General features: G+C 45.3%; 1 protein-coding gene across 1 annotated transcript; it reads left to right on the top strand.

The window, feature by feature from the left end:
* LOC109846318 lies at nucleotides 2,141-10,291 on the top strand. Its single transcript, XM_020415544.1, has 3 exons — nucleotides 2,141-2,285; nucleotides 2,877-4,171; nucleotides 8,188-10,291. The coding sequence occupies exons 1-3, from the start codon at nucleotides 2,141-2,143 to the stop codon at nucleotides 10,192-10,194; spliced, it is 3,447 nt and encodes a 1,148-aa protein (XP_020271133.1). The 3' UTR covers nucleotides 10,195-10,291.

Below are 11,699 nucleotides of genomic sequence, written 5' to 3'. Positions count from 1 at the left end.
GAGTCGATAGGTGGAAAGTGTTGCGATCGGAGCAACTTTGAGGACCTATCGCTCTGTTGACGAGAGTCGCTAGGTGGAAAGTGTTGCGATCAGAGCAACTTTGAGGACCTATCGCTCTATTAACGAGAGTCGATAAGTTGATTTTATCAGAGGTGTTTGATAGTCGATAGGTGGAAAGTGTTGCGATCGGAGCAACTTTGAGGACCTATCGCTCTGTTGACGAGAGTCGATAGGTGGAAAGTGTTGCGATCAGAGCAACTTTGAGGACCTATCGCTCTATTAACGAGAGTCGATAAGTTGATTTTATCAGAGGTGTTTGATATTAACATGACAAGAGAATGTTGCAATCAGAGCAACTTTGAGGACTTATCATCCTATTGAAAAAGATTGATAAGTGGATTGTCAGAGGTTTGGTGTTAACATGACGGGAATTTGTTGCGATCGGAGCAACTTTGAGGACTTATCATCCTATTGACGAGGATTGATAAGTGGGTTGTCAGAGGTGTAGTGTTAACGTGACAAGAAGAATATTGCGATAGGAGCAATTTTGAGGACTTATCGCTCTATTAGAGAGAGTCGATAAGTGGATTTTTGTCAGAGGTGTAGTGTTAACGTGACAAGAAGAATATTGCTATAGAAGCAATTTTGAGGACTTATCGCTCTATTGAAGAGAGTCGATAAGTGGATTTTTGTCAGAGGTGTAGTGTTAACGTGACAAGAAGAATATTGCTATAGAAGCAATTTTGAGGACTTATCACTCTATTGAAGAGAGTCGATAAGTGGATTTTTGTCAGAGGTATGAACGCTAGTTATTCCTTTGCATAAGAATTAACTGGTTCAAACAGGTTTGAACTGTTAGAGGTGGAAGCAATTTTGAGGACTTATCGCTCTATTGAAGAGAGTCGATAAGTGGATTTTTGTCAGAGGTGTAGTGTTAACGTGACAAGAAGAATATTGCTATGGAAGCAATTTTGAGGACTTATCGCTCTATTGAAGAGAGTCGATAAGTGGATTTTTGTCAGAGGTGTAGTGTTAACGTGACAAGAAGAATATTGCTATGGAAGCAATTTTGAGGACTTATCGCTCTATTGAAGAGAGTCGATAAGTGGATTTTTGTCAGAGGTGTAGTGTTAACGTGACAAGAAGAATATTGCTATGGAAGCAATTTTGAGGACTTATCGCTCTATTGAAGAGAGTCGATAAGTGGATTTTTGTCAGAGGTGTAGTGTTAACGTGACAAGAAGAATATTGCTATGGAAGCAATTTTGAGGACTTATCGCTCTATTGAAGAGAGTCGATAAGTGAATATTTGTCAGAGGTGTAGTGTTAACATGACATCTGTGGGGAAAGAATATTGTAGCGTCTCGCTAGGGGAGATTGCTAAGTGTTTCATCATTGGAGTGATGAATTGTGATACTTGTGATTTTGAACAAGATTTTAAGAATTTTATCACTCTATTAAGGAGAGCCGATAAATTGAATATTTACTACTCTGTTAGGGAGAGTTAGTAAATTGATCATGATTTGAATGATTTTGGAGACTTATTGTTCTTTTGATGAGAATCAATAAGTAGATTTTGACAAGAGGAATTATTGTTACAACTGGTAAACAAAACTCAAGCTCTGTGGGATATGACCTTCGTCTGAGGTGTAATATTAACCTGACGATGATTTAAACCCTGCTGAGGAAATACCAAGGTTTAATAATGTCATGTTAAAAGGGTTCATGAACTTTAGGAATAAGTATCATGTTCAAAAATACAAAGGTGGATCCTTTGTTTAGGATAATCACAACGCACAAGGTGACCTCTGCGTTCGAGGTTCGAAACGTAAAGTTAAGAACCATCCTAACGCAGGTCTAGACCTGGCGTTTGAAAAGTTTGAACGCAGAGATAACTCTGCGTTAAGGTCTAACCGCCTTTATCCCTTAACGCGAGAAATCACGTTTCAGATTTGGTTGGGATTAGAGTCCCGAACCGATTGAACAGCCCGACGGCTGTTATAAATAGACCTGTAAGGTCACATCAAAAGTCATTCAACTCTTTTTTTTTTTTGCCTTGCTTAGTTCCAAGAACGAGATTTCTCGTTTTAATTTCGGTTGATTCTCTGACGAACTTCATCTTCTACGACTAACCATCCGCATGGCGCCCAGGAGGATGAGTGCAGGTTCCAAGAAGTCTGGCAAGGCTGCTGTGGAGACGTCGCCGACCGAGAGCACCGGCGATGTTGCCGTTCTGACAAGTGCTTCAGCGTTGATGTCGTTGTCGCACGGGCCTCGATGCTGTGGTAATCAGTGGCCATGGCAACTTGTTTCGACAAGTTTTCTGAAAACCCTAGATGGGTTCTCTTCAACGAGGAAGATGACTCGTTCTATATCAGAAACGCAGAGTTACGGCTCTGTGTTACAAATTGGGATCGCAGACTTAAGACTGCGTTTAAGAAACATAGAGTTAATTCTCTATGTTAAAATTGGGCAGAGTTTTAGGACTCTGTGTTAAAACATTGGAAACGCAGACTTAAGACTGCGTTTAGGGAACATAGAGTTAATTCTCTATGTTAAAATTGGGAACGCAGAGTTTTAGGACTCTGTGTTAAAACATTGGAAACGCAGACTTAAGACTGCGTTTAGGAAACATAGAGTTAATTCTCTATGTTAAAATTGGGAACGCAGAGTTTAGGGCTCTGTGTTATAAATTGGTAACGCAGGCTTTAGAATTCTGCGTTCAAGTGTTGTAACGCAGGATTTGATCTCTGCGTTCAAGTATTAATACAAGGGTTAGCCCTTGTATTAAAACTTGCCACGTAGAATTTACTCTTCGTGCTTATTTCATGTTAGCACCCTTTCTCTGCAACTAACTATTGTTTCTGATTTTACAGTGCTTTTTCCCAATGTACCACTTCAGCCGGAGCAGCATTTCAACTACACTGATGATCCCGAAGTGGGGAGAGCTTTTGGTCTTCGCAGAGAAATTCCTTTATGCACATTCCCAAGTTTGGAACGAACGCATTTAATTAGGTTTGCTGAGTGTTCCACCCTTAGGGCTTGGATCACCGATCTGGATCTGGAAACTCCTGCGGGTTTGGATCAATTTGTCAAACCCTCATTTTTATTCGGTGACCATATATCTGCCGATGGACAAGTCGGGTATGTAGAAGACTCCCGGATGCTGCGCAGAGTTGATGATCGTTTACTCTTCCTTCCCAGCATGAAGAGAATGTACCCGCTTTCCTACTTCCTGAGTGTTGGTGGTCGTAGGGGCTTGGCCTTCGATCTTGTCAAGGAGAAAGAGAACATCTCATTCGGATCTGGTCGATCTTCTCGCGTTCAAATTGGCGGACAACTCAAAGGTCTGAGACCTGGTTGTTTTGAGAAAAAGGGCTTCGCTCAGGAGACACCTCTTCCCGCGAACATTTTCATGCGCCAGTTTATTGCTGCCCGGGGCGAATTTCCTACACAAGCCTTCCATTCTCCTGGCTGGTTATTTTCAGGAGAGAATGGCTGGTGGACTCGGATGGTAGATTTTGTTCTTGAGGAACTCAAAGAACCTCTTGCTCAATCTGGCCTTACTATACCAGTACAGGCTACTAGATGTGGGATCACTCAGAGTTATCCCTGCTTCTTCGCTATGCTGGAGCGGTATAATCCGGATAGCTGCACCTTTTTCACTCCTGTTGGGGAGTTGGGGTTTGCTCTCCATGAGATGCATGCAATATCGGGACTATCCTTCGGGCAAACGCCTTATGAAGAATTTATTCCCACTACCGAGGAACTCTCCCTCCTGAAGACTGCTCATCCAGAGATATACAGCACTTTTTGGGAGTTGCTGTGTCATTTCCACATCTGCGCTCAGGTCGCCGGGATGCGTGGGGGGGGTCTCATGCATACTGCTTGGACAGATTACTTATTCCAGAACTTAGGTCAGAAGACTTTGAAGGTGACCCGTCTTGCTGTAAGCTCTGCTAGGAGTATCAAAGCTCGCATCAAAACTCCTAACGCCACTTATAGGAACACGTGCTTGGAAGATGGATTTGAAGCTGACAGTGAATTTGACAGTTTCCATTTTCAAGCTGCAATTCCTATTTCTGACACGGCCCTCCTTGCTGGTTTCTTGATGCTATGGTTGAAACGATGCGTCGTGCCGACGAAACCAGCTGAGTCAATCTTGATTGAGGTTGTCTAGAAGATCTCTAGATCTTCTTTCTGCAATGACAAGTTGCTTGCAGAGAGGCTTGCGGGATTTGATCTCTGAACTCCTTAATGTCAAGGAGATGAATGTTGCCGGAAGGAAAATTTTGAAAACTTCCCAACCTCGCACACCAATGCCCTACACTTATTTAGTAGCTTGGTTTGTGATGCACTGTCCCTCCTTGATGGGGGAGATTATACATAACAATGAGACCTCCATTCCTTTCGTGCAACGGCTTGAGCCAGCCTCATGGACGACTGCATACATAGTCCGGGCTAGGCAACTTTTGTCTTCGGAAGCCAGTTATGATCTCTTTTGCTGCCGCCCTTGTTTTGATGGGGCTGAAGAAGAAGGCTTGAAGTTTGGCGACGTAGTCTTAGAAGGGTCCTCGCTTTTAAATAAAGGGACCTTCCAATGGCTTCTCGCTATCAGGGTGGGCTACCTGGTCTTCCTAATAGGTGAAAGATGCATAATTGAGCCTTACCTTCCTTCACGTTTTGCTCGACAGTTCGGGTATGACCAGCTTTATGTTGGTAACCCTAATCCACAATTAGCTCACATCGGGAATCTGTATGAAGGAGCTCGTGCTTGGCATTTCTTTATTGCTCGAGGAACTCATGCGCAGTTTACTCTGCCTAATCTGCCACCTAATTGTTCCACTGTAGCAGATTTCCGCAATTGGTTTGATAAAGCTTCTCTGATCCCAGAATATGACATTTATACTTCATGTATAAACGAAATCCGAGAGCTTTATAAATCAAGAAGTGGTTCCGGCAGGACTCGATTACCAGGGATAGAGGATTATCTGTCCTGCGAACGGGAGGCGGTCGGAATCGAGGAGATCCCAGAGGAATTACCCGCTGCTAAGCCTTCTGAAGAAGAGAACACTAGAGAGGTTCTCAAAGGAGCATTCTCTCCCGAGCCTCGTTCCTTGAGATCATCAGGGAAGCGGGCTCTTACTGCTGAGGAGGTAGGCGAATACGATAGAAGAATTCGTAAACGAAAACCTGTCGCAGCTAAGAACTCTAAGAGAGCTAAGCTGATGGGGGACGCCATGAAGTCTGCACTTGCTTCGTCTCCCGAAAACAGCGGGGATACTATACCTCCAGCTGCTCCTCCTAGTCCTGAAATCCTGACAGGTGGACAGGGATTGATTGTCCCAGATTCAGTGCCAGACGTGCCCGAAAAGATATCATCTAAAGCTGTAAACGCTCCCATTCGCACTGATTATGAGAATTGCTTCACTTATCCGCCGACTGCTCCACCCCCAAGCTCGGAGACTTTGAGGAAACTCATCGAGCAATTAGAGTACTGGATGCAGATGACTATTGATGTCGTTAGTCTCGGGGACGTGAGTTTCAAAGTCTTCGAACCCCATCTGCTGAAGTGTCTTGCCAAGATTAGGGACCAGGGGGATACATCGTGGACTGAACATTGTCGCGAGAGCATTATTGTTCTGGAATACGAATTGGAATTCCTTTCAATGCTACAACGCGATGCCATCGAACCAGAAGTGGATCGGGCTCTTTCTCATGCCAGAGCTTTGAAGGTACATCAGCAAGAGGCTCTTCAGAAGAGTCTAAACGAAGCAGATTCTCGTATTACTCGCCTGCGCGGGGAACATCTTCAAGTGCAAGTGGACTTGGGCACTTTTGCTGCAGGAACGCAGGTCTAGGCCTGGCGTTTGAAGAATTTGAACGCAGAGGTAACTCTGCGTTAAAGTCTAACCGACTTTATCCGTTAACGTGGAAAATCACGTTTTAGATTTGGTTGGGATTAGAGTCCCGAACCGATTGAACAGCCCGACGGCTGTTATAAATAGACCTGTAAGGTCACATCAAGAGTCATTCAACTCTTTTTTGCCTTGCTTAGTTCCAAGAACGAGATTTCTCGTTTTAATTTCGGTTGATTCTCCGACGAACTTCATCTTCTACGACTAACCATCCGCATGGCGCCCAGGAGGATGAGTGCGGGTTCCAAGAAGTCTGGCAAGGCTGCTGTGGAGACGTCGCCGACCGAGAGCACCGGCGATGTTGCCGTTCTGACAAGTGCTTCAGCGTTGATGTCGCTGTCGCATGGGCCTCGATGCTGTGGTAGGCGGTGGCCATGGCAACTTGTTTCGACAAGTTTTCTGAAAACCCTAGATGGGTTCTCCTCAACGAGGAAGATGACTCGTTTTCTATCAGAAACGCAGAGTTACGGCTCTGTGTTACAAATTGGGAACGCAGACTTAAGACTGCGTTTAAGAAACATAGAGTTAATTCTCTATGTTAAAATTGGGAACGCAGAGTTTAGGGCTCTGTGTTATAAATTGGAAACGCAGGCTTAGAATTCTGCGTTCAAGTGTTGTAACGCAGGATTTGATCTCTGCGTTCAAGTGTTGTAACGCAGGATTTGATCTCTGCATTCAAGTGTTGTAACGCAGGATTTGATCTCTGCGTTCAAGTATTGTAACGCAGGTATTAAAACTTGCCACGTAGAATTTACTCTTCGTGTTTATTTCATGTTAGCAACCTCTTTCTGCTACTAACTATTGCTTCTGATTTTACAGTGCTTTTTCCCAATGTGCCACTTCTGCCGGAGCAGCACTTCAACTACACTGATGTTGGCTCTTGTATTAAAGCTTACCACGTAGAATTTACTCTTCGTGTTTATTTCATGTTAGCAACCTCTTTCTGCTACTAACTATTGCTTCTGATTTTACAGTGCTTTTTCCCAATGTGCCACTTCTGCCGGAGCAGCACTTCAACTACACTGATGATCCCGAAATGGGGAGAGCTTTTGGTCTTCGTAGAGAAATTCCTTTATGCACTTCCCCAAGTTTGGAACGAACACATTTAATTAGGTTTGCTGAGTGTTCCACCCTTAGGGCTTTGATCACCGATCTGGATCTGGAAACTCCTGCGGGTTTGGATCAATTTGTCAAACCCTCATTTTTATTCGGTGACCATATATCTGCCGATGGACAAGTCGGGTATGTAGAAGACTCCCGGATGCTGCGCAGAGTCGATGATCGTTTATTCTTCCTTCCCAGCATGAAGAGAATGTACCCGCTTTCCTACTTCCTGAGTGTTGGTGGTCGCAGGGGCTTGGCCTTCGATCTCGTCAAGGAGAGGGAGAACATCTCGTTTGGATCTGGCCGATCATCTCGTGTTCAAATTGGCGGACAACTCAAAGGTCTGAGACCTGGTTGTTTTGAGAAAAAGGGTTTCGCTCAGGAGACACCTCTTCCCGCGAACATTTTCATGCGCCAGTTTATTGCTGCCCGGGGCGAATTTCCTACACAAGCCTTTCGTTCTCCTGGCTGGTTATTCTCCGGAGAGGATGGCTGGTGGACTCGGATGGTAGATTTTGTTCTTGAGGAACTCAAAGAACCTCTTGCTCAATCTGGCCTTACTATACCAGTACAGGCTACTAGATGTGGGATCACTCAGAGTTATCCCTGCTTCTTCGCTATGCTGGAGCGGTATAATCCGGATAGCTGCACCTTTTTCACACCTGTGGGGGAGCTAGGATTCGCTCTCCATGAGATGCATGCGATATCGGGATTATCCTTCGGGCAAACACCCTACGAAGAGTTTATTCCAACCACTGAAGAACTCTCCCTCTTGAAGACTGCTCATCCTGAGATATACAGCACTTTTTGGGAGTTGCTGTGTCATTTCCACATCTGCGCTCAGGTCGCCGGGATACGTGGGGGTGGCCTCATGCATACTGCTTGGGCAGATTATTTGTTTCAGAATTTGGGTCTAAAAGATTTGAAGGTGACCCGTCTTGCTGTAAGCTCTGCTAGGAGTATCAAAGCTCGCATCAAAACTCCTAACGCCACTTATAGGAACACGTGCTTGGAAGATGGATTTGAAGCTGACAGTGAATTTGACAGTTTCCATTTTCAAGCTGCAATTCCTATTTCTGACACGGCCCTCCTTGCTGGTTTCTTGATGCTATGGTTGAAACGATGCGTCGTGCCGACGAAACCAGCTGAGTCAATCTTGATTGAGGTTGTCTATCCAGCCGTTCTCTTGGCTCACGGAAGACCTCTCAGTCTTCTTCCTGCGATGACAGGTTGTCTGCAGAGAGGCTTGCGGGATTTGACTTCTGAACTCCTTGATGTCAAGGAGATGAATGTTGCCGGAAGGAAAGTTTGGAAGACTTCTCAACCCCGCACACCAATGCCCTATACTTACTTAGTGGCTTGGTTTGTGCTGCACTGTCCCTCTTTGATGCGGGGGATTATACATACTGACGAGACCTCTACTCCTTTCGTGCAAAGGCTCGAGCCAGCCACGTGGACGACTGCGTACATAGTCCGGGCTAGGCAACTTTTGTCTTCGGAAGCCAGTTATGATCTCTTTTGCTGTCGCCCTTGCTTTGATGGGGCTGAAGAAGAAGGCCCGAAGTTTGGCGACGTAGTCTTCGAAGGGTCCTCGCTTTTAAATACAGGGACCTTCCAATGGCTTCTCACTATCAGGGTGGGTTATCTGGTTTTCAGAATAGGTGAAAGATGCATAATTGAGCCTTACGTTCCTTCACGTTTTGCCCGACAGTTCGGGTACGACCAGCTTTACGTTGGTAACCCTAATCCACAATTAGCTCACATCGGGAATCTGTATGAAGGAGCTCGTGCTTGGCGTTTCTTTATTGCCCGAGGAACTCATGCGCAGTTTACTCTGCCTAATCTGCCACCTAATTGTTCCACTGTAGCAGATTTCCGCAATTGGTTTGATAAAGCTTCTCTGATCCCAGAATATGACATTTATACTTCATGTATAAACGAAATCCGAGAGCTTTATAAATCAAGAAGTGGTTCCGGCAGGACTCGATTACCAGGGATAGAGGATTATCTGTCCTGCGAACGAGAGGCGTCCGGAATCGAAGAAATCTCAGGGGAATTACCCGCTGCTAAGCCTTCTGAAGAAGAAGAGGACACTAAAGAGGCTTTTGAGGGAGCACCTCTTTCTAGACCCCGTCCCCTGAGATCTTCAGGGAAGAAGGCTCTTACTGCTGAGGAGGTAGGCGAATACGATAGAAGAATTCGTAAACGAAAACCTGTCGCAGCTAAGAACTCTAAGAGAGCTAAGCTGATGGGGGACGCCATGAAGTCTGCACTTGCTTCGTCTCCCGAAAACAGCGGGGATACTATACCTCCAGCTGCTCCTCCTAGTCCTGAAATCCTGACAGGTGGGCAGGGATTGATTGTCCCAGATTCAGTGCCAGATGTGCCCGAAAAGATATCATCTAAAGCTGTAAACGCTCCCATTCGCACTGATTATGAGAATTGCTTCACTTATCCGCCGACTGCTCCACCCCCAAGCTCGGAGACTTTGAGGAAACTCATCGAGCAATTAGAGTACTGGATGCAGATGACTATTGATGTCGTTAGTCTCGGGGACGTGAGTTTCAAAGTCTTCGAACCCCATCTGCTGAAGTGTCTTGCCAAGATTAGGGACCAGGGGGATACATCGTGGACTGAACATTGTCGCGAGAGCATTATTGTTCTGGAATACGAATTGGAATTCCTTTCAATGCTACAACGCGATGCCATCGAACCAGAAGTGGATCGGGCTCTTTCTCATGCCAGAGCTTTGAAGGTACATCAGCAAGAGGCTCTTCAGAAGAGTCTAAACGAAGCAGATTCTCGTATTACTCGCCTGCGCGGGGAACATCTTCAAGTGCAAGTGGACTTGGGCACTTTTGCTGCAGGTATTCGGGATACTGCGATTGAGCTTACCCGTGCTGGTATCGAGCAAGCTCAGATAACTGCTCGATTAGCGGGCGACATGGAAGTCATAAAAGGGTTAATTGCTTATTGTGACGGGCTTTTCAAGGGCTATTGTGATGAGCTTGTTGCTGCTGACAAAGTTAGGCGGGAGATTGCAGAAGCAGCGCCAAATGAAGAGGAGCTCAAGAGCAAGATAACAGAGGAAGTCAAAAAGGCTCGTGAGGAGAAAATATTGGCGCTGAAAGCTAAACTCAAGTCTTTTAGACTGATGAGCCCCGATGTTTAGGACTTGGATTGCTTTTTAGCTAGGAATAATTTTGTATCATTTTCGTTTCGATTCATTTTGTATTCAAATCAAAAATATTGAATGAAAATGATATCATTTTGGCTCTCATCATCTCTTTTGTTGAAATCTGGTTCAGGACAATGAAAAGTAAAGCAAATGCCATAAGTATAGTGTTAACCTGGCATGAAATTGAAATTTTCTTTATTATACTGATTCTAGCAAATTTCAATCGTCAGAGGTGTAATGTTAACATGACGAAATACAAGACAGGGTTACATTATAAATAGGCAACCCCCAGCCTGATTTAGCTGGGGTTCAGGGGGCTACATGATTTATGGGAAGTATCTCTTAAGGAACTTCCCATTGATTGGCATCATGAGCCTATCTCCTTTTTGATTGATGAGACGATAAGCTCCATTCGAATAGACTGATTCTATTACGAAGGGCCCCTCCCATTTGGGATTGAACTTCCCTTTGGTTTTGTGGGTCATTACCATGGGTCGTCTGTTGGCCAAAACTAGATCGCCTTTCTTGAAAATCCGTTCCTTGACCTTTTTGTTGTAGGCCTTGGAAATACGGGCTTGATACAGCTCAATCTGTTGCTGCGCTTGAAGTCGTTTGTCATCTAGAGCTTCAAGTTCTTGCAGACGTCGTTGATGTTTTTCTTCTTCTGTTAGTCCAGTTGTGATAGCGACTCTCAGAGAAGGAATCTGGATTTCCAATGGCAATACAGCCTCGCAGCCGTATACCAAAGAAAAAGGTGTGGCTCTTGTAGAGGTCCTTACCGTTGTGCGGTAGGCCCACAAACATTCACCAAGTCTTTCATCCCAATCGCGCCGGCTCTTGGAGACAAACTTTTTGAGGAGCTTCACTATGGTTTTGTTGAACGCTTCTGCAAGACCGTTCGCTGGCGGGTAATATGCCGTAGATGCGACACTTTGGATTCTGAATCTGTCACAAAATCTCTGAAACCCAAAGCTGACGAATTGCGTCCCGTTGTCGTGAACTATTCGTCTTGGGACTCCAAAGCGATAGATGACGTGATGTTTGATGAACTTGATCACGTTTGAAGTCTTGACTTCTTTCAACGGAATTGCTTCCGCCCACTTGGAGAAATAATCGGTCACGGCTAGAATGAACCGGTGTCCTTTGGACGTCGGAGGGGAAATCGGTCCGACGATATCCATGCCCCACATTTCGAATGGCCAAGTCGCCGATGTAGGGTGTAAGTTCCCCGGTGCTTGGTGGATAAAATCTCCATGAATTTGGCATGCGTGGCATCGTTTAGCGTAGTCAACTGCATCTGAAAACATCCTCGGCCAATAATAGCCGATTCGTCGGAGTCGATCTCCTAATTTAGCTCCCAAACGCAGCTCTTCACCGCTGTCAAACGCAGCTCAGATCCGCTGCCAAACGCAGCACAAACGCAGCTCCATCGCTGCCCAAACGCAGCTCTTCACCGCTGCCGAACGCAGCTCCATCGCTGCTCAAACGCAGCTCCATCA

Source organism: Asparagus officinalis, chromosome 6, assembly GCF_001876935.1.
Source record: "Asparagus officinalis chromosome 6, Aspof.V1, whole genome shotgun sequence".
NCBI lineage: Eukaryota > Viridiplantae > Streptophyta > Magnoliopsida > Asparagales > Asparagaceae > Asparagus > Asparagus officinalis.
This window is presented reverse-complemented; position numbering and strand designations above follow the sequence as displayed.